This window comes from Rhinoderma darwinii, chromosome 8, assembly GCF_050947455.1.
Source record: "Rhinoderma darwinii isolate aRhiDar2 chromosome 8, aRhiDar2.hap1, whole genome shotgun sequence".
Lineage (NCBI taxonomy): Eukaryota > Metazoa > Chordata > Amphibia > Anura > Rhinodermatidae > Rhinoderma > Rhinoderma darwinii.
The window spans coordinates 38,571,851-38,596,330 of NC_134694.1; the positions used below are offsets into that span (position 1 = coordinate 38,571,851).

A 24,480-nucleotide genomic window follows, 5' to 3' on the forward strand; every position below is an offset into this window, starting at 1 on the left:
TAGAGGTTCCTGGGATTTGCAAATTTCTATAGTCAGTTTTTTTCCTAATTTTTCGTCACTTACTGCTCCCATCTCTGCCATCACCAAAAAGGGGGCAAACGCAAAAAGTTGGACCACTGAAGCAGAATCTGCATTCGTTAAGCTTAAAAGGTCCTTTACTTCTGCCTCCGCTCTCTTCATCATCCAGATGTTTACCGACAGTTCTCATTGGAGGTTGATGCATCTTCCGTTGGTGCTGGAGCATTTCTCCTCCAGAAAAACTCTAAAGGAAAGCTGTTTTGGCCATCAAATTGGCCCTCAAGGAGTGAAGGCATTTGTTAGAAGGTTCTGCACATCCAGTAGTCATGTACACTAAGCATAAGAACCTCACCGACTTAACCTATGTCAAGCCAGGTAGTCACTTTGCTTTGCCAGATTCCATTTTCAACTCCATTTCTGTCCAGCCGACAAAAATGTTAAAGCTGATGCACCCTCTCGTTCTTTCGAAACAGATGACCTAGAAGAGGATCCTCAGCATACCATTGATCGTCCTGTACTATTCCAGTTAACCCAGTTCAAAGACATTCCTCCTGGGAACATTTGTGTTCGTTCTACAGACAGAGGAAGAATTCTTGCCTGGGGGCACAACTCCAAGTTGGCAGGTCACTCGGGCATTCGTAAAACTCGGGACTTAATGTCTCGTCATTATTGGTGGCCCATGCTACCCAAAGATGTCTTGGACTACATCACTTCCTGTAGCAAGTGTGCCCAAAATAAAATTACTCATTCCAAATCTGTGGGCCTACTCCAACCTTTGCCAGTTCCGAAAAGCCCCTGGCAGCAAATTGACATGGATTTTATTACTGATCTTCCTTCCTCTGATGGTTGCACCACTTTTTGGGTTATTGTTGACCGTTTCTCTAAAATGTCACATTTTGTTCCTCTGTCCGCCTCCCCTCTGCTCCTCGCTTGGCAAGTCTTCAGCATGTCTTTCGTCTGCATGGATTGCCTCTGCATATTGTATCTGATCGGGGCATCCGATTCACATCCAAATTCTGGAGAGCCCTGTATAAACTTCTGAACATGAAATTGGACTTTACAGCTGCGTAGCATCCGCAGTCCAACGGCCAAGTTGAACAAATCAAGTGCTTGAAAATGATCTTCGTCATTTTATATCTCCGCGACATGACAACTGGAAACATCTCTTCCATGGGCTGAATTCCCATATAATAATCACACGAGTGAATCTACTACTAGCTCTACATTTTTTATTTTTTACAGCCAAAACCCTCGTGTCCTTCTTCCGGTGCCAGCTTCATCTCAAGTTCCTGCAGCTAAAGTTTCTACGGAAATTTTCTCCCTTCCTGAAACCTGTGGTCCTCAACCATTACAGCAAGCTCTCTGATTCTTCTACTGCTCCTTGAGGTTCAGCTGATGTCTTTGAAGTCAAAGAGATCCTGGATTTCAGGAAGGTTGGAGGAAGGACATTTTATCTTGTGGACTGGAAGGGTTTTGGCCCTGAGGAGAGGTCCTGGGAACCTGAAGAGAACATTGATGCCCCCGCCCTCATCAAGACATTCCTCTTACGCTCTTATTATAGCAACCATCAGTGCTGCAGGTAAAAAAAAATAAATAATAAAAATGTTTTATAAAAGTGTAAAAACAAGTTATAAGTTACAAAAACAAAAAATGCTTTTTTTCCTAAAATAAGTCTTTTATTATAGGAAAAAAATAAAACGATAAAAAAAGTACACATATTTGCTATCACCGCGTTCGTAACGACCTCACCTATAAAACTATAATATTATTTTTCCCACACGGTGAACACCTCAAAAAATAATTAAAAAACAATACTAACATCACTACTTTTTTTGGTCATCACCCCTCACAAAATATAGAATAAAAAGTGATAAAAAATTCGCATGTACCCCAAAATAATACCAATAAAAACTACAACCCGTCCCGCAAAAAAAAAAGCCCTTACACAGCATTTTAACTGAAAAATAATTTTTTTTGGGCTCCAAACATCAGTTTATTACCACATATGGGGTATTGCCGTAATCGTGAGAAAAAGCTTTACAAGTTTTGGAGTGCTTTTTATTCTTTATTCCTTGTAAAAATGTAAAAAAAAATTATATTTTTTCGGAAAAAAAGTAGATTTTCATTTTCACAGACATATTCCAATAAATATAGTAAAAGACCCGTCAGGTCAAGATGCTAACTATACCCCTAGATAAATTCCTTGAGTTGTGTAGTTTCCAAAACCACTTTTGGGGAGATTCCACTGTTTTGGCACCACAAGACCTCTTCAAACCTGACATGGTGCCCCAAAATATATTCTAAAAAAAGGAGACCCCAAAATCCTCTAGGTGCTCCTTTGCTTCTGAGGCCGGTGTTCAGGCCATTATCACACTAGAGCCACATATGGGATATTTATAAAAACGGCAGAATCTGGGCAATAAATATTGAGTTGCATTTGTCTGGTAAAACCTTCTGTGTCACAGATTTTTTTTTATTACAAATGAATTTCGGCAGAAAAAATGAAATTTGCAAATTTCACCTCTAGATTGCTTTCATTCCTGTGAAACGCTAAAGGGTTAATAAACTTTCTGAATGCTGTTTTGAATACTTTGAGGGTGCAGTTTTTAAAATGGGGTGATTTATGGGGTCTATCTAGTACATAAGGCCCTCAAAGCCACTTCAGAACGGAACTGGTCCTTGACAAAATAGCCTTTTGAAATTTTCTTGAATATGTGAGAAATTGCTGCTAAAGTTCTAAGCCTTGTAACGTCCTAGAAAAATAAAATAATGTTCAAAAAAACTATGCAAATATAAAGTAGACATATGGGGATGTTAATTAGCAACAATTTTGTGTGGTATTACTATCTGTTTTACAAGTAGATTACATTTAAAATTAGAAAAATTATAATTTTTGCAAATATTCTTTAAATTTTGGTGTTTTTCACAAATAAGCTATGAATTTATTGTCCAAATTTTTCCACTAACATAAAGTACAATATGTCACGAGAAAACAATCCCTGAATCGCTTGGATAGGCAAAAGCATTCCAGAGTTATTACCACTTAAAATGACGCGTCAGATTTGAAAAAAATGGGGCTGGTCATTGAGGCATCGATGACCCTTGGTCCTGAAAGGGTTAATTAATGGCTGCACAATTTTGCAACTAAACAATAGTTTCACACGCACCATTACACAGCGCTCCATGGAACCTTAAGTTTTTATCCACCATTAAAGACAATTATTTCTCTCAATTAGTTGATGAGGAGATAATTTGCTGGATCTGGTCTTGTCTAATAGAACAGATACAATATCAGATGTGAAGGTCCACGAGCACTAGGCAGCAGTGACCATAATATGGTAAATTTTTAAATAATATTGAATAAAATAGTACAAAGGGAACTACAAAAACATGGAATATCAGAAAAGTTAAATTCAATCAACTAAGGGAATTACTAGTGTTGTGAACTTGGGGATAAAGGGGATTAAAAAAAACTAAATTGGGAGTTTTTAACCATTGGGAGTTTTTAAACACTTCCTGCACACTTTTACAGGAAGTGTTCAGTTAGTTTATACACTCTGATATCAAAATGTTCAGAAATAATAAGAAACCAATATGGATAAATAGGGAACTCCTGGATATAATAAGACAAGAAAATGGGAATTTCAAACATTGAAGGCTGAGGATTCAGAAAGATTCTGGATATATGAAGATCTCAATAGGAAATGTTCAAATGAAATCAAGTGTAGCAAAGTTAGACATAGAAAAACAGCTAAAATATCTAACATTAAAATAAATAAAACATTTTTTTTTTAAATATACACTACCGTTCAAAAGTTTAGGGTCATTTAGAAATTTCCTTATTTTTGAAAGAAAAGCACAGTTTTTTTCAATGAAGATAACATTAAATGAATCAGAAATACACTGTATACATTGTTAATGTTTTAAATGACTATTTTAGCTGCAAACATCTGGTTTTTAATGCAATATCTACATAGGTGTATAGAGGCCCATTTCCAGCAACCATCACTCCAGTGTTCTTATGGTACATTGTGTTTGCTAACTGTGTTAGAAGGCTAATGGATGATTAGAAAACACTTGAAAAACCTTGTGCAATTATGTTAGCACCGCTGTAAACAGTTTTGCTGTTTAGAGGAGCTATAAAACTGACCTTCCTTTGAGCTAGTTGAGAATCTGGAGCATTACATTTGTGGGTTTGATTAAACTCTCCAAATGGCTAGAAAAAGAGAGCTATTCCATGCGAGAAATTGCCAAGAAACTGAAGATTTCCTACAACGGTGTGTACTACTCTAACCAGAGTAGAAAGAGAAGTGGGAGGCCCCGCTGCACAACTGAGCAACAAGACAAGTACATTAGAGTCTCTAGTTTGAGAAATAGACGCCTCACAGGTCCTCAACTGGCAGCTTCATTAAATAGTACCTGCAAAACGCCAGTTTCAACTTCTACAGTGAAGAGGCGACTCCGGGATGCTGGCCTTCAGGGCAGAGTGGCAAAAAAAAGCCATATCTGAGACTGGCTAATAAAAGGAAAATATTAATATGGGCAAAAGCACACAGACATTGGACAGAGGAAGATTGGAAAAAAGTGTTATGGACAGACGAATCGAAGTTTGAGGTGTTTGGATCACACAGAAGAACATTTGTGAGACGCAGAACAACTGAAAAGATGCTGGAAGAGTGCCTGACGCCATCTATCAAGCATGGTGGAGGTAATGTGATGGTCTGGGGTTGCTTTGGTGCTGGTAAAGTGGGAGATTTGTACAAGGTAAAAGGGATTTTGAATAAGGAAGGCTATCACTCCATTTTGCAACGCCATGCCATACCCTGTGGTCAGCGCTTGATTGGAGCCAATTTCATCCTACAACAGGACAATGACCGAAAGCACACCTCCAAATTATGCAAGAACTATTAGGAGAAGAAGCAGGCAGCTGGTATTCTATCTGTAATGGAGTGGTCAGCGCAGTCACCAGATCTCAACCCCATAGAGCTGTTGTGGGAGCAGCTTGACCGTATGGTACGCAAGAAGTGCCCATCAAGCCAATCCAACTTGTGGGAGGGGCTTCTGGAAGCATGGGGTGAAATTTCTCCCGATTTACCTCAGCAAATTAACAGCTAGATTGCCAAAGGTCTGCAATGCTGTAATTGCTGCAAATGGAGCATTCTTTGACGAAAGCAAAGTTTGAAGGAGAAAATTATTATTTCAAATAAAAACCATTATTTCTAACCTTGTCAATGTCTTGACTATATTTTCTAGTCATTTTGCAACTCATTTGATAAATATAAGTGTGAGTTTTCATGGAAAACACAAAATTGTCTGGGTTACCCCAAACTTTTGAACGGTAGTGTATAAGTGCAAAATCTCATAATACTGGCTCGCTAAGGCCCAGTTCACACAGAGTTTTTTTTACACGTTTTTTGACACGGAAACCGCATCGGAAAACGCGACAAAAAACATCCGAAAATGCCTCCCATTGATTTCAATGGAAAAAACGCTCGCGGGAAAAAGAAGCGACATGCCCCATCTTCGGGCGTTTACGTCTCTGACCTCCCATTGACATCAATGGGAGGCAGAGAAAGCGTATTTCTCTGCCTTTTTGCTCGTGGAGCTCAGTGGGCACGAGCGAAAAACGCTGCGAAAAACGCGGCAAACGGCGTGCAGGCAGATCAAAATCTGCCTCAAAATTACAAATGGAATTGCCTGCAAAAAACTCTGAGTGAACATAGCCTAATAGATGACCATGGAAATATAATTGTAGAGGACAATAAAAAGGCTAAGATATTAAACACACAAAACTCATCTGTGTTAACTGATGAACTGCCAGTGCCAGATATTCAGGGGGACAGTAATCAATTCTCCACCCAATATTCCCTTGGTTGAACTTGATGGACATATGTCTTTCTTCAACCGTACTATGTAACTATGTAATATTACCCAAGGGTGTAGCTAGGGGGGGGGGGGGGCAGGCGGGGCATGCGCCCCGGGCGCAACTAGGTGGTAGGGAAGGGGGGGCACCATGGCAGAGCAGCTGATCGCTGTTGATAGGCGCCCTGAATGTCGGACACCAGCAGCAGCGATCAGCGTTAGGAAGCGCCAGGAGTTCATGCGGCGGCGTTCTAACTGCGGTCTGTGACGGCCCGGGAGTGGACCTGTCCAGTCACCTGACCTCACTGGTCCACTCCCGGGTAATCACTGACGGAACTCCACCGCTGCCTGCGCCGCATGACCTCCTCGACTCCTCCGATGAGTCACGTCAGGCAGAGCGGAGAGTGGTAGAGGTAGGCTACCGCTCTCCGCTCTGTTTACAGTGTGGCGCTATTTACAAGGGGTGGGAAGTGTGTAGCTATCTACAAGGAAGGCAGCGGGCTGTGTGTAGAACTATCTACAAGCAGGGCTGTGTTGGTGCTGTTTACAAGGTGGGCTGTCTGTGGTGCTATCTACAAGGGGAGCTGTATTTGGCACTATTTACAAGGAGTCTGTGTTTTGCTCTATCTACAGGCAGCTGTGTGTGGCATTATCTACAAGGGGCTTTGTGTGGCCTCTTTAATTTATTTTCTTATTGTTATGGTAACTCCCTTATAGAACTATATCGCTTGTAAAATGTACAAATAGTTTTATGCTCGAGTTACATTAAAAAAATAGTGAAAAAAAAATTACACCTAATTGATTGGTAGAGAAAGCAAGCACAGCGAGGGGGAAGGAGATGTCGGAAAAGAAGTGGGGGGGGGGGGCACCAATCTGAATCTTTGCCCTGGGTGCAGGAGAACCTAGCTACGCCTCTGATATTACCTACTTAACGCAGGAGGAAGTACAGATTTTTCTAAGCAAATAAAATATTGATAAAGCCCCCTGCCCAGACAACATTCATTCATGTGTACTAAGGGAATTAAGCTTGGTAATACATCGGGTGTTATATCTCATCTTCCTAATTTTTGGTATGTCATCTGTCATTCTCCAATTGATAAAAGATAGAAAGGTATTCTTAGTGATAAACTGCAAAATTATATATCAGTCGATAATCTAATAACTGATAACCAGCTATGTTTTGAATATCTACCGTTTCTTTGAGGAGTAAAGTACAAATCTGGATGTTGGTAATGCAGCTGATGTAATTTTTCTGGATTTTGCATGGCAGCCATTTAGATGAATGAAAAATTTGCTGATACTTTAAAGTTGGGAGGTAGTTTTAGGGTGTATAAAAAGAGAGACGATAACATGAAATTCAAATGTAATATTACCCCTCTTTAAATCCCTTGTAAGACCTCATCTCGAATATGGGACTCAGTTTTGGGCTTCATATTGTAAAAAGGATATAGGAGAGCTGGAATGAGTTTAAAGGTGGTGGGTGACTAGAGGAGTGGTCTCTTAGGTTGGAGTCACACAAAGCGTATAAATACACCAGAAAGTACAAAACAGTAATTAAGCAGCAATGTCTGTAGCGGAATTACTTTATGCGGATTTTGTGACAAATTTGCTGTGTATTTGTGTTGCATTATACAGTGCAGAATTTTCTATAGAATTGAAGTCTATGATGAAATTCCACATTCAAAATCTGCAACACAAACATCCGCAGCGAAAAAATTCAGCACAGAAATTTAAACCCTAAATGTGTTGCAGAATTTGTCTACACCCTTAGGAATACATGGTGTTCATTTCAGCAGCTGATTTTTCCTCTATGGAAAATTACGGCATGTGTGACTGCACCCTGAGGGTATGTGCACACACACTAATTACGTCCGTAATTGACGGACGTAATTCGGCCGCAAGTCCCGGACCGAACACAGTGCAGGGAGCCGGGCTCCTAGCAGCATACTTATGTACGATGCTAGGAGTCCCTGCCTCGCTGCAGGACAACTGTCCCGTACTGAAAACATGATTACAGTACGGGACAGTTGTCCTGCAGCGAGGCAGGGACTCCTAGCATCATACATAACTATGATGCTAGGAGCCCGGCTCCCTGCACTGTGTTCGGTCCGGGACTTGCGGCCGAATTACGTCCGTCAATTACGGACGTAATTAGTGTGTGTGCACATACCCTTATAAGGAGAGGCTGGAAAAAAACACTTTAGAGGTGATCTTATTAACATGTATAAGCATATGTGGGATCAATACAAAGAACCGGCACATCATTTACTAAGGACTGTAATACATTCTTAGGGTATGTTCACACGGCCTATTTACGGACGTAAATCGGGCGTTTTTGCCCCGAATTACGCCCGAAAATAGCGCCTCAATAGCGCTGACAAACATCTGCCCATTGAAAGCAATGGGCAGACGTTTGTCTGTTCACACGAGGCGTATATTTACGCGCCGCTGTCAAATGACGGCGCGTAAATAGACGCCCGCGTAGAAGAAGTGACCTGTCACTTCTTTGGCCGTAATTGGAGCCGCTATTCATTGACTCCAATGAATAGCAGCGCTAATTACGGCCGTAATTGACGCGGCGTTCAAGCGCCTGCACATGCCGGTACGGCTGAAATTACGGGGATGTTTTCAGGCTGAAACATCCCCGTAATTTCAGCCGTTACGGACCCCTGCCGTGTGAACATACCCTCAGGCACCAGGCACACGACTGTAAAAATCGTCCTTAGTTGCGGACCGCATTTACTGTCCGCAATTACGGACACATTCACTTCTATTGTCCACGGACACCTTCCCGTTTATTTACGGGAAGGTGTCTGGGCTGTAGAAGTGTACCGCAAAAGATAAGACATGTCCTTACAATCCGTGCTCTCATACTTTGTATGGGAGAACGGGCCGAAAATGCGGACAGCTGTCGGCGGCCGGCTGTGCCCGCAATCGCGGCTCGTGATTACAGGCACGGCCGTGTGCATGTGGCCTTAAAGTGTGGCGGAAAGGCGATTTAGTAGCAACGAAGTAGATGAGATCTTAACACTGTGGAAAAACTCTGCTGGAAACAAGTGCGCAAATTGACCTGTATTTCAGATTCTCAATCTGCAGCATGTCTATTTATTTTGTGTAAATGCTGCAGAATTTCTGCATAGGAATTCCACAGCATTTCTGTCTCATGTGCGGGGGCCTTAGAGATGTTAAACTATGGAACGCGCACCCCCAGAGGTAATAATGGCAGATACTATGACCGCATTAAAAAAGTGCTAGATGCTAATGACAAATGGCATGGAGGGTTAGGCTGGGATTCACAGGGAGTTTTGATTGAATTTTGCTGCAGTTTTGTAGTGATTTTCATGTGCTTCTTAATTCCTCTGAAAAACCCATGATAAAAACCACATTCATTTTACTGCAAATTGCCACAGTTTTGTAATTTATTTTTTTGCCATGGGCTTATTACAGGTGAAGCCTGAAACCATGTTCGCAGTAAAACACTCGTGGTTTTTACCAGCCTTTTGTACAGCAATTAAGAAGCACGTGAAAATCACGACAAAACTGCATTAAAAACGTGGTAAAAACGCCCAGTGGAATCCCAGCTTTATGAAAAAGTTACTCATTGACTGATGTATAATTGATCTGCGAAAGGTTAAACTTGATGGACATGTGTCTTTCTTCAACCTTTTGTCAAGTGGCTATGTAATCTTTAAGGCAGAACAGAAAATATGCATGCCCTATATAACCACATTGCAATGCCCAGCACCCCACCCTAAGGGTATGTGCACACACACTAATTACGTCCGTAATTGACGGACGTATTTCGGCAACAAGTACCGGACCGAACTCAGTGCAGGGAGCCCGGCTCCTAGCATCATACTTATGTACGATGCTAGGAGTCCCTGCCTCGCTGCAGGACAACTGTCCCGTACTGTAATCATGCTTTCAGTACGGGACAGTTGTCCTGCAGCGAGGCAGGGACTCCTAGCATCGTACATAAGTATGATGCTAGGAGCCCGGCTCCCTGCACTGTGTTCGGTCCGGTAATTGCGGCCGAAATACGTCCGTGAATTACGGACGTAATTAGTGTGTGTGCACATACCCTAAGTCCTAATAAACGTGACCATAGTTTTAAACCGCAAATTTGAGCCATTCGTTTATATATGGCCCCATGCACACGACTGTGATGTTCAGGGATCTGTGTGGGAGCATGCGAATCAGGGCCGCAAAAACTCAGGACATGTTATTTTACAGTCCGTATTTGCGTCACGGACTCGTACATCGTCCCTGACCATCTCTGCATTTTTCCTTTTGCGGATCCGTTAACACTGATGAAACACTGATGCACTACGGTAGGATTTTTGTGGATAAATGTCCAACATCGAATTTGTGGTTTTGCAGACCAAAATCAATACGGTTGTGGGCATTAGGCCTTACCTATAAATGCTGGTATTGTTAAATACAAAAACAAAACACTTGTGCTTTTAAAATCTAATGGTACCTTCTCTTCCATGGAGGGTTCTGGGTCTTCACAGTTCAAGGCACTCTCCACCCTTCTCAGCCGTCCAGATAGGGACAACAGTAAGCTGACCACTTTGTCCAGGTCCCCAATGAAGATTCTGAACTTATCATACTCATTGGGTTTGCAGACTCTATTTAGCAAATTCCCCAGCTCACAGCCAAGAGTTGCATTGGCGTTAATGTCCTCTTGAAGTCCTTCCTGAACTTCGTGGAGGACAGAAATTTTTCTACTAATGCTTTCGATTAGTTGCACCTGTTAATAAAAAAAAAGTAAAAAAAAAACACCAATTGGAAACCAGTAGAGAAATGCAAAAAATGTATGATTTTAAATTAACTTTTTTTAACATTGAAAATCAAATGTATAAATGACAAAATAACAATAGTCAGGAATGCCTACATGTTTAGAGCAAATAAAGTTCCTAATCGTTAGCTACATCATGGTAGGATTAGTGCGTCTATACACAAAGCAATAGAGTGCCTCAAGGCCAAGAACCCTGCAGCAAAATTGCAAGCGGTTTTACAAGGAATTCCTGCAGAAACACCATAGATGCCAGCAGTCCTGAATTTGCTGGGGCTCTCCCAAATTTACAGAGATAGTCCCGGCAAATTACTGTGCCGGACGTGTCCCAGCAACTGCCTTATTCAATTGTATCTGTGCCCTCAGGACGCAGATACAATTGAATATTATAGCAGAGCCGAAAACTCTACTCCCTGCTCTGCCATTCACTCCACCTGGTGCAGAATCCCTGTCTAAAGAGTTGCCGATGCTCTGGCCAGGGATTCCGCTCCTAGAGGTAGCTCCTGACGTCACTGTCCATATATACTAACCGTCATACAAGTATGGGCATAGATATAAGGAAAAAACTGCCCATAGTTGTATGACGGTTAGTCTCCGCCGGTACGGCAGTTGTATTCTACATACATAGCGTGAGATGCGATTATGTCATTACGCTTGCCTAGCCTGTCTCCAAGTTAGACACCCACCCCCTATTGCAGCCATTCCAGCCATTAGCGTTATGACACTACAGCATCATCACGCGTAGGACCATTTGACCCCGGCGCAACGTGTGATGTCATGGTGCCTACACTGAGAGCACTAGCGCCAAGCTTTGGCCATGCATCACTGCAGGGATCTCCCTTCTTCAGCTCCTTGGCAAGATAATCTAGATGTTTTACACTAGGTATGTTCCCACCCTACATAATCCCTTTCTTTCACCAAAGACTGTCATCTACCTTGACAGAGTATAACACATCACCACCACTTCCTATGGAAATATCATTTGTTTACACATTGTTGCTATGACAACCTAATCCCTTTTACTTCACTACACACACCATGATTGGGACAAGTTTGTTGCCGCCCCCCAGCACCTAGTATCCCAGGCTCTCTAATTAGTTGATTGCTTAATTGCTCACCACACTGTTTTTCATGATGTTCACTGCTATATAAACCTGCAGTGAGACCTGTTGTCTGTATGCTTGATAAAGGCTTATACAAGCCGAAATGTTGCTGAATACTGGAAGAAACCGAAGATTCATCTACACCTTAACTGAGCGCTGCATACCGTTCCCTATGGGGAGGCTGGGACCATGCCCCTGGTTTGTGTGCACCACTATTCTACCAGGTAATATAAGGAGTGCTGTTCCCATCTCGGCTTCTACTTGTCATTGTATATGGACAGTGACATCAGGGGCTTGTCTAGGAGATGAATCCCCGGCCAGAGCATTGCTGACGCTCTAGCTCGGGATTCTGGTCCTAAAGGTGGCCCCTGACATCACTGTCCATACAATCTGGCTGTAGACTTCACTCCTAGAGGTAGCCCCAATGGGGCTATTTACAAGGGGACAGGTGCTGTATACAGGGGTGTGTGTGTGTTTGTGGAACAATCTACAGGGGAGGCACTGTGGCATTATCTACAGGGGATGCACTGTGTCATTATCTACAGGGGAGGCACTGTGTCATTATCTACAGGGGAGGCACTGTGTCATTATCTACAGGGGAGGCACTGTGTCATTATCTACAGGGGAGGCACTGTGTCATTATCTACAGGGGAGGCACTGTGTCATTATCTACAGGGGAGGCACTGTGTCATTATCTACAGGGGAGGCACTGTGGCATATCTACAGGGGAGGCACTGTGGCATTATCTACAGGGGAGGCACTGTGGCATTATCTACAGGGGAGGCACTGTGGTATTATCTACAGGGGAGGCACTGTGGCATTCTCTACAGGGGTGTGTGTGGCATTCTCTACAGGGGTGTGTGTGTGGCACCATCTACAGGGGTGTGTGTGTGTGGCACCATCTACAGGGGTGTGTGTGTGGCACCATCTACAGGGGTGTGTGTGTGGCACCATCTACAGGGGTGTGTGTGAGGCACCATCTACAGGGGGGGTCACTGTGGCACCATCTACAGGGGTGTCACTGTCGCAAAAAAAAAGATACAAGTCATATAATGGCCAGAAAAAGTAAGTCTAAGGCCTCATGCACACGACCGTAGTTTTCATCCATAATTACAGATCAGGTCATTTACGGATGAAATTGCGGACCCATTCATTTCTATAGGCCACGGACACGTTTCCGTATATTTACGGATGTGTGTCTGGGCCGTAGAAATGATACGCAAAATATAGAACATGTCCTATTCTTGTCTGCAATTGTGGCACAGACTCACCCATGGTAGTCAGTCTATGGGCACTTCCGCAATCGTGGATGGCTACAGATGTGCATCTGTATTTTCAGATCTGTATTTGCGGACACTAAAAACACTTATGGTCGTGTGCTTGAGGCCTTAAAGAATAGCTGTTTCAGGTGACTTTTCAGAATAAGCTCATGTACACACATATGACAGATTATTCTAAAAAAAACAGTTACGGTCTCCTCAGCACTGCCTCCCAAAATAGCAGTAGTTTTGGTCTAGTTAGAGGCTCCTGTAACACGGACATACGGTATCTCATAAATCTTTTTCTACAAAGCTTATATCTGTTATGACGTATGTCATACATCTGTGGCAGGGAAAGCGTTAAAGTGGATGCAATATATATGGGTAATGCTCAGCTAACAGGTTTTTTTTTCTCTTATTGGCCACATCTTAGATTTACTCCATTAGGGCAGAGCTATCATCATTTACACCCTTCACATCATGCATTTGCCTTCCAACAGAAGTATGCTTTGGGAGGACTCCCGACATATACCTCCGACGGAAGGCTGCATACAGTGGAATACGTCACGAACCCCCTCGAGCAGAGCGCTACCTGTACTGCTTTGCTCGAAGAAGCTCCTGACATCACTGTCAATATTTGGACATTGATGTCAAGAGCTTTACAATGTTCAGCTAGAGCGTCAGCAACGCTCTGGCAGGGGATTTAGGCCCCGGAGAAGCCACTGACGTCACTGTCCATATACGGACACTGATGTCAGGAACTACAATACGGGAGACCCGGCCACAGCATCAGAAGCGTTCTGGACAAGGAAGGACTCCAGCACTAGGAAAGACCTCTATCCATAGGATAGATCATCAGTATATGATCTGTGGGGGTCCGGCACCCGGACCCCGCACCAATCAGCCGCTCCAGCTGTCTCCATAAGCCGGATGTTATGCAGTATATGCTAAGTTCATGGACAGAAGAAGATGCCTCTGACCACTGCATAGCGGCTGTGCTGCAGAATTGCAGCTCCACTTCTATTCACTTGAATAGGAGAAGTGCTGCTGTACGGCCGCTATTCTGCATCGGAGCCTTCTAACTACGGCATGGAACATCCGGTGCCCGAAGGCAGCCGGAGCAGCTGATCGGTGCGGGGTCCGGGCCCCCACCGATCGTATACTGATGACCTATCTTGTGGATAAGTCATTAGTTCTACATGCCCGGACAACCCCTTTAACGTATACCTGGCATTAGTCACCCTCAGGATCCCATGTTTAAAATTACTTTTTTTTTAAATGATGTACTGTGTGTATATAGCGGGATTCCTCAAAATGGAATGGCGTAATTTAATACACTATTCCATCCATCAAAAGAAGGTATACTGTTACACTCTTTTGGTCTCTGTCGGGCTAATGGAGCCTTTTGAACACGTCGGAAACTTTTCCAACGTACACCATAAAATAAAGGGCACAATCGTGATGTGACGGGGCCTAAGATGCTTTATTTAATAGAAATCTTATTTACAGTAGTCTCAAATCTACCAAATGTGTTATTAGATGCTTAGGCTGCTACTCTGTATGTTCCCCATAGTTTACACTGTAGATATGCTTGTTTAGTATAAGCACAAGACAACTAAAAAGTCAATGTGTGGAGTGCTGATTTTGAGGACAGAACAATTATGAAATACAAGCAACTAAACCTTCAGTGAGGTAACAAAGATTATTAGATAACGGACATACATATCAGCCTCAGTAATTGGGGACCCTGAAGATACACAAAAGATTAGTGATCTGAGTACTCACCTTTTTAAAAGTGAATTCATTCTCTTCCTCTTCTGCTACACTTCCAGTTTTCTCCTTGTCTCCAGTCATTTCTTTCATTCTGTTGAGCAGATCAGCTTTGGCTGCCGATGTATTATAGTACGTAGCGCACGAAGTAGGACTAACCGTTCCACACAGAGGTGTAGGAGAGCTTGGCTGGAATTCATCACACCTTTAGAGGAGATACAATTATAATAAATACTTTTAAAAAAATTCTCCAAATATTCTAATGTAGTGTTTCCTTAATCCCTTCCCCCTGCTTGAATTCTGGGCCCTAATGACCAAGCCATATTTTTACGTTTTCCATCGTCACATTCGAAGAGCTATAACTTTTTTATTTTTGCGTCGACATAGCTGTATAAGGTCTTGTTTTTTGCGGGACAAGTTGTATTTTTTAATAGCACCATTTTGTGGTACATATAATTTATTTATTAACATTTATTAACTTTTTTGCGGGAGGGGTAGCAGAAAACCTGAAATTTCGCCCCTCTTTTTTGCGTCCTAAAATCGACGCCGTTTACCGTGTGGTATATATAACACAATAACTTTATTCAGCGGGTTGTTACGATTGCAACTATACCAAATTTGTATAGCTTTTGTATATTTTACTACTTACACAGTAAAAACTTTTTTTTCAAAATTATTTGTTTTTGTGTCTCCATATTTGAAGAGCCATAACTTTTTTTATTGTTCCGCTGATGCAGCTATATGAGGGCTTGTTTTTTGCGGGACAACTTGTAGTTTTTATTGGTACCATTTTGAAGTAGTACTTTTTGATCACTTTTGATCACTTTTTTTTAAGTCAGGATTCACAGAAAACAGCAATTTTTCCACAGTTTTTTATTTTTTTTTACGGCGTTCACCGTGCGGGTTAAATAATGTAATAGCTTTAGGCCGGATTCACATGAGCGTGTGCGTTTTGCGCATGCAAAAAACGCGGCGTTTTGCGTGCGCAAAAGGCACTTAACAGCTCCGTGTGTCAGCCCCGTATGATGCGCGCCTGCGTGATTTTCGTGCACTCCGTTTGGATGTTTGTAACCAGAAAAGCACGTGGTGCTTTTCTGTTTACATTCAGGGTTTGACAGCTGTTGCACGAATCACGCGCGTCCTACGGAAGTGCTTCCGTGTGGTGCGCGTGATTTTCACGCACCCATTGACTTCAATGGATGCGTGATGCGCGAAATACGCACAAAGAACGGACATGTCGTGAGTTTTACGCAGCGGACTCACGCTGAGCAAAATTCACTGACAGTCTGCACTGCCCCATAGACTAATATAGGTCCGTGCGAGGCACAGGAAAATCATGCGCGTTGCACGGACCTATATCACGTTCGTCTGAATAAGCCCTTATAGTCAGGGTCGTTATGGACGCGGCGATACTTAATATGTGTAACTTTTTTCCTTTATTTTGTCTTTTTTTAATAGTAAAGCAATTTGTAAGGGGGAAAGTGGGGTTTTCATTTTTTTTTTCACATTTTTGTTTTTATAAATTGTATTCAACTTTTTTTTTTACTTGTCCTACTAGGGGACTTTAATATGCGATCATCCGATCGCTTTTTTTTCATACACTGCAGTATTTTTGTATTGCAGTGTATTACTGCCTGTCCGTTTAAAACGGACAGGCATCAGCTAGGTCATGCCCCTGGCATGACCTAGCAGGCATTCACTAACGGCAGACCTGGGGGGCTTTATTAGGCCCCCTGGCTGCCATAGAAGACACAGACACTCGGCGATCTTATTGCCGGGTGTCAGTGGGATGAGAGGGAGCTCCCTCCCTCTCTCCAAAACCACTCAGATGCGGCGCACGCTATTTAGCATCGCATCTGAGGGGTTAAACGGGTGAGATCGATACTAATATCGATCTCACACGTTCGAGCAGGGATGTCCCCAGCCCTCAGCTACATCTGGCAGCTGAGAGCAGGGAGATTTCACGGCTCCCTGCTCTGTTTATTTATCCTGATGCAGCGCCGTGAAACAGCTATTGAATCAGAATAAAGCCCACTAATGACCACCGTGAAAAGGCTTATTGGCGGTCATTAAGAGGTTAAAACAGTGTGCTGCAATGTCCTTTACAATTCTAGATATGTAAAAAACAAAAACGCCAAAATATAGTGACACTAACATGCATGTATTTAAAAGATTACTTATTTTTCACTTACTGTGGCTATATTTAAAAAAAAAAAAGTTAGAATGATTGTACTAGTTTAAGGCACGTTCAGACTAGCAGAGTTTTTCCGCTGCAAATGTTGGTGCAGATTAGGGGCAATTACGCAACGAATCTGCACCAACATTTGCATATTTGACAGGTAATTCAGACGTTGCAGATATCACAGCGGACTTGGCACAGATTTCAGTTTTTACATTGCAAAGGCTGAAATCCGCAGTGAAATTCCGCTTCTTCTCCGCAACAGACTGTGCATGCTGCGGACTGAAAATTCCGCACCGCAGCCTATGGTCCGCAGCGGAGTTTTCCGCAACGTCTGAACTAACTTGCCTAAAAATGTATAGAAACAAATGTAAAAAACGGCCGCTGGAGAATTTCACTGCAGACTGTCCGCAGCAGAATTCCAGAGCAATTCCGCCACGTGTGAATGTGGCCTAAGGGACACTAACTTCTAAAAATTAAAAAAAAAGCAACATATGACTTACGTAATTTTTCTTTTCGTCTTTGTGATATATGTATTTATATGAAAGAGAGCTCCCGCCAAGCTGCAGTGAATTAGATAAGTATAATGTAAGAAGTCCTCACTACAAACATCGCCACGTTAGATTCTGACACTAAAGGACCACTGGATAGATCACGGTGTACAGTGGACATATATGGACAGTGACATCAGGCGTTCCCTCTAGGAGCAGAAACCCCTGCCAGAGCGTTGCCGACGCTCTGGCCGGGGATTCCACTCCAGGAGGAGCCCCTGACATCACTGTCCATATATGGATAGTAACGAGGGAATCCCTCTAGCAGCGGAATCTCCGGCAAGAGCGTCGACAACGCTCTGGCCAGGGATTCCGCTCCAGGAGGAGCCCCTGACATCACTGTTCATATATGGACAGCAACGTCAGGGATTCCCTCTAGGACTGGAATCCCCGGCCAGAGCGTCGGCAACGCACTGGCAGTGGATTCCGTTTTAGGAGTAGCCTCTGACGTCAGTGTCAACTATGTCCCAGTTGACACTGGGACATACCACCGGCCGCCCGGGACAACGCTCGGAATCCAGGACTGTCCTGCTAAATCCGGGATGGTTGGGAGGTATGCATTCTGAGGCCGCTACTTAGACTGGAAAAGCTTGGTTATATAGTTCAGTGATGATATGCTCTGAGCATGGGAATGCTAGGTTATAGCTCAGTGATGATTCGCTCTGAGACTGCTGCTGAGACTGGGAAAGCTGGGTTATGGCTCAGTGACAATGGGTCCTGAGACTTGTGATGAGACTGGAAAAGCTGGGTTATAGCTAAGTGATGATACGCATAGTTTCAAACAATTGAATTTTTTTTCAGGGACACTTAGCGTGTCGCTTCTTTGGTGAGACTGGAAAATTTAGGGACCGAACTAGTGCTGCTGCTAAAAAAGAAAAAATACAAAGCACCACAGATGATGATGATCACTCAGTGAGTGATCACACAGCACGAGACTCAGCAGGATGCAGACGACTCAACAGGGTCGCAAGACCAGAAGGACTCAGAAATTGGAAGTATCAGCTCACAGACGGTCACAGCAGCTTTGCTCAGCATTCCTAACCGGAACGAGGCGGGCAGAGCTGGTGCAGGGTGTTTGAAACACCTGCCATGGTTGCAATTGGTTGTTGTATGCAGACTGACCAATCGTAGCGATCGGAGGGGGGGGGGTGCACTTCTCAAAACATTGTAGGGATTGATGCAGTCCTAGACCGCACCAATCACCACCATATCACTGTGCCAAAACCGCAAACAGCCGCAATTGGCCGGTCTGAATTGACGTAAGTTTACAACGTTTTGCGGGAAGAAATGGCTTTCCTTGACGTTTACTTACATTTGTCAGGAAGAGGTTAAAGAAATGCATATCAGAAATTGCAAACTTGACTTGGACTCGGGCATCAATGACCCTTGGTCACGAAAGCGTTAAAAAAATATATCTAAATCTTAACCCCTTCAGGACACAGCCTGTTTTGACCTTGTGGACACATCAGATTTTACCCTTTCACCTATGACAGCACCCCTGGAGAGACGTCCCATCCGCTGGACAGGAAACCTGAGGATATAAAAAGGGACACACCTCTCCATACACCCAGTCAGGTTTCCTGTCCTCCGGATGGAAGGATTGTCCTGAGGAAAAGCACTTCTCACGGGGTTGCAGACCCCCTAGCAAGGTCTTACCTTATTCCACTAGGGGTGCTCTGGAAGGTATAAGTCTCCTTTGGAGGGAGCAACCTTGAGCCTGGTACAGGTACTCCCTCCTCTTCCAGTCCATCGCCTCCCTCCTGCAGCCTGTCAAAACGGAGGTGGTTTAAGGTCCACACCGTGGTCCTTCCTCTAGTGGGGAGCGGCTTCCCGGGGTCATGTTCGGCTTGGCTGAACCATGCCCAGCGTTGGCGGCTTCCGGCGCATTTATTTGCACTTCCGGTCGCTGCGATGCGTCACTTCCGGCGGGGTGACACGTCCAACACTCCAGGAGGCGGTGGTTCCGGTGACCCATGCGGGGAGTAGGCGCTCCAGCGTCCGGAGCTGAGGGCCTCCCAGCCAATCCATGGCCTATTTAGGCCTAAAACAGCAGGAGCTTCGGTCTCCAGTCTTCTTCCTCCGTTATGGAAACGCCAGGAGAAGCACCAGGACGCACTGACCGCTCGGATGCCAAATCCTCCAGTCCGATACTTGAGGACGAGTCTACAAACTTCGCCACAAGTACCAAGGATATTGTGAGGGCAGAAGTTAGAAACTCCCTAAAGTCCCTTAAAAGGAAAAAAGATCCACCATCTGCCTCTTCTAGCCGGATAGATTCTGATTCCCAGGCTGAGGAGGATCATCAGCTAGGAGAAGAAGGGGAGTACAACTCCTTAGATTCCTCAGGTGAGGATGAGGGAGAAAGAAATTTGTTCCCAACAGAGGACAAAGAACCTACTCCTTAAAACGGTAGGGGCTACTATGAACATAGATGATCCCAAGGAACCTCGGTCCGTCCAGGACATAATGTTTCAAGGCCTAGGACCTAAGAAGAATAGAACCTTTCCCATCCATAGAATGGAAAAATCCTGATAGGAAAGCAGGTATTCCCAAATTCCTCAAAAGGAAATATCCCTTTGAGGACGAGGTATGTAAGGACTGGGATAACACCCCTAGACTTGATGCTCCAGTAGCCAAGATTTCAAGGAAACACTCCCTTCCCTTCGAAGATCTAGAATCCTTGTCTGACCCTATGGATAGGAAAGCCGACTTCTATCTAAAAAAGACCTGGGTAGCTTCTACGGGGGCCTTTAAACCAGGCATTGCAGCCACTTGTTTGGCCAGATCTCTGAAAATTTGGCTCAGACAATAGGAGCTTCATCTAAAAGACAAGACCTCTCGGGATCAAATCTTATCCTCCCTTCCAACACTTTCCAAGGCCGCAGATTTCTAGGCAGACGCCTCAGTATACTCTGTACACCAAATTCTGCTAGTCGAGCTATCTGGCTTAAAACCTGGAAAGGAGACACAGGATCCAAAGGGAAGCTGTGCGCTATTCCCTGCTCGGGAGATTATCTCTTTGGGCCCCCGCTTAACGACCTTCTTGAAACGCGTCAGATAGCAAGAAGGGGTTCCCTGCACAAGCAAGGCCAACAAAAGATTCCTTTCGTCCCTAAGGGCCTAATAACAAAAGACCTAACCCTAGGGGACAGGACTTTAGACCTTCAAGATTTACTAGGAAGAATAAGTCCTTTCTCTTCAGACCCCAGAAGGACCCTAAAAATAGGGACCAAGAATGAGGCCATAGAGTCCATGGTGGGGGGTCGTCTTTCCCTGTTTTTCGAGGATTGGCAGAAGATATCAGCGGATCCTTGGATTCTAGGAATCATAAAAACGGGGTACGTGCTAGAGTTCAGGTCTCTTCCCCCAGACAGATATTTTCCCACAAGGGTTCTGAGGGACCCAGAGCAGCAAAAAATCCTAGAAATAGAAGTCCTGTCACTCATAAAAAAAGGAGTCCTAATTCAGGTTCCAAGCATAGAGAGAAGTCAAGGCTTTTATTCCCCTCTTTTCCTCGTGAGCAAACCAGGATGAAAACACAGGGTCATTATAAACCTACAAAAAATTCTGCATGGAGAGTATTGTGTCAACTATAAATCTCCTCTCCAGGGATTGCGTGATGGCCTCAATAGACCTGGAGGACGCTTACTACCACATACCCATATGTTTTCATCATCAAAGATATCTGAGGGTAGCAGGGACACTCAATGGGTCCTTAATTCACCTACAATACAGAGCCCTCTCCTCTGGCATCTCACAAACCCCAAGAGTATTTTCAAAACTAATTGTGGAAATGACCTCTTACATCAGGACGAACGACATACTCCTGATCCCATACCTGGATGATTTTTTGTTGGTTGCAGAAACATCTCAAACCTTGGCCCTACATACACATATAGTTTGCGCTATACTAGCAAAATTAGGATGGAACATAAATTTAAAAAAATCTAATTTAAACCCATCAAAAAGATGTGTATTCCTGGGAACTCTGCTGGACTCCTCCAAGCAGATGTCCTTCATTCCAGAAGACAAAATCAGTCCCCTGATAGACAGGATATCAGAAATCTACCTAGGCCATATGACATCTTTTAGGAAAGCTATGTCTGTCCTTGGCCTCATGACATCATGCATCCCAGTTGTACTATGGGCTCACTTCAGCTCCAGGCCCCTACAGTGGGACATTTTAAATCAGTGGGACAGGAGCAGTCTCTCCCTAGACCAGCCCCTACACATCTCATCCGCAGCAAGGCTGTCCCTCAGATGGTGGTTGAACAGGGAGAACTTCATGCAGGGTATTCCATGGAAGTTAACCCCTACTCTCAACATTACCACAGATGCGAGTCCTTGGGGGGTGGGGAGCTCATTACGACTCCTCTTTTCTTCAGGGTCAGTGGGATCAACAGACCGTTCAGAGATCCTCAAATTTCAGGGAACTGGCGGCAGTTCTTCAGGCCTTGAAGAGATCCATACCAGCAATTTCAGGTCGACACTTAAAGATCTATTCTGACAACTCGACCACAGTGTCTTATATAAATCGGCAGGGGGGTACAAGATCGGCCTCGCTGATGGACTTACTCTCACAGCCTCTGACTTGGCCTTTGGTAGAAAGGTGCTACAATCTGTGGTCCCACCCTATAAATACTGATTTCTATTTTACATCTCCAGGGGTGCTGTCATAGGTGAAAGGGTAAAAGATTGATTACTTACTGGTAATCGGTTTTTCAAGAACCTATGACAGCACCCCGCTGTTACCCTCCCTATGATTTGTGGCAAATGAGCTCTCATAAGGTAGATAGCTAATCTAAATTAAAGGATTTCTTTGTAAATATTGTATATATAAAGTTGTGAGGGAATTTCACTAGTAGTTAAAATAAAAAAACAAAAAAAAAACAATATAAACTATTTCTCATCACGAGTTCTTTCTAAGACTGGGTGTGTGGAGAGGTGTGTCCCTTTTTATATCTTCTCAGGTTTCCTGTCCAGCGGATGGGACGTTTCTCCAGGGGTGCTGTCATAGGTTTTTGAAAAACCGATTACCGGTAAGTAATCAATCTTTTTTCAAATCTGACGTGTTACTTTATGTGGTAATAACTTTGGAATAGGGCAGGGCGATTAATAGAATTAATTTGATTAATTCGCCCTCAAGAGCTCTGACTATTCAGTTTCATAACAGAACCATTGAATCTATTCTCTAGTGGCGCCGTCACGCCGTGCTGCAGGAGGCAGCTCTGCCTCATCACCTACCTGGTGCTGGTGCGCCCCGTCTGACAAGCTGTGCCCTGTTTTGTCCCCGCTTCCCCACGGAATTACTGTTCTGTTGTAATGATGGGGGTAGGGAAACAGACAAGTGAGCCCTAATCTACCCGCCACTCAGTCCCTGCCTACTTGTAACGACCCGCCCTAGGCGACGGGGTACAACTGGGCGACGGTCCCTACGCTCAATAAGTGCATGACAGACAAACAGACAAGGTTACACAGAAGCAAGGGAAATGGGGCAGTTGCCCACGGCAACACCGTGAGCAACAAGATTGGTGAACGAGCCGAGTCAAACCAGGAGTGTACGAGGTACCAAACGCAGAGCAGGAGAGTAGTGAACAAGACGCGTCAAACCAGGAGTGTACGAGGTACCAAACGCAGAGCAGGAGAGTAGTCAGTAAGCCAGGGTCAATATGAAGCAGGGTCAAATAGTTCAGAAGCTGCAGCAGGGCCAGGAAACCAAACGAGAAGAATCACAAGCAAGGAGGAACAGGAAAGGCAGGTATAAATAGACAGAGGGCGGGAGCTAGCTCCGTCTGGCCAGGCTGCGATAGGCTCTCCCACTCCTAAGCCTGCCATCCTGAGTGGTGGAAGATGGAGTCAGTCTCACAGACATAGAAGCAGGTGCAGACTGATTACCTATGTGCGTTGACACAGAAGCTGTGCCTGGCCGATCCTTTACATCTGTATTGATCAAAATAATACAATACGGTACAGCAGTTGCATGGGGAAGCAGAGACTCCTAGTAAAGAGCCACACCGCCCTGTAGATGGCACCCCCCTTGAAGATAGCACGCCTCCCTTGGAGATCGCACCCCCCCTTGTAGATCGAACCACCCCCCTTGCAGGTTGCACCGACCCCCTTGTAGATCGCACCCCTGTAGATCCCACTGGGGATTCCACTCCTAGAGGGAGTCACTGACGTCTCTGCCATATATGGAGCGGAATCCCCGGCAAGAGCGTCGGCAATGCTCTGGCTGGTGATTCCGCTCCTAGAGGGAGATACAGTGGCACTATCTACAGGGGGGTTGGGTGTTGCTATCTACAGGGGGGTCTGGCACTATCTACATGGGTACTGTGGCATAATATGTGGGCGGGCACTATCTATGAGGATAATACAATTATTATAGCAATATATGTTAAAAAGTTATTTGTATCAAGAAAATAATTTTATTATCTCTTCGTATTACTGTTAAATAAAGACAAGAAAAAAAGAGAAATTGAGCCAAATCGAAAATTGACAATATGGTTAAAAAAAAAATCTGGATTTGATTTTTTTTGGGCAAAATCGCCCAACCCTACCTGAGAATGCTTATACCTATCCAAACAACTCTGAGACTGTTTTCTGGTGTCATGTTGTACTTTATGTTAGTGGATTTGGTCGATAAATTCAGTATTTATTTGTGAAAAACAGCAAAATTTTTTGAAAATCAGCAAAAATTTGCTTTTTTCTAAATTTAGATGTATCTGCTTGTAGAACAGATAGTAATACCACATAAAATAGTTACTGGTTAACATTTCCTATATGTCTACTTTATGTTGGCATCGTTTTTTTGAACATCCTTTTATTTTTCCAGGACGTTACAAGGCTTAGAACTTTAGCAGCAATTTCTCACATTTTCAAGAAAATCTGCAAAACCTATATTTTTAGGGACTAGTTGAGTTCGGAAGTGGCTTTGAGGGCC

General features: G+C 43.9%; 1 protein-coding gene across 2 annotated transcripts in view; it reads right to left on the bottom strand.

The window, feature by feature from the left end:
- Positions 1–24,480, bottom strand: part of SHROOM4 (shroom family member 4) — a 250,091-nt gene that overhangs the window by 22,967 nt on the left and 202,644 nt on the right. For both annotated transcript variants that reach the window (XM_075835604.1, XM_075835605.1), the window contains 2 exons: positions 14,826–15,015; positions 10,361–10,633 (listed from right to left, as the gene is read on the bottom strand). In XM_075835604.1, coding sequence (XP_075691719.1) covers positions 10,361–10,633; positions 14,826–15,015 — 463 coding nt within the window. The remainder of the gene's footprint in view (positions 1–10,360; positions 10,634–14,825; positions 15,016–24,480) is intronic.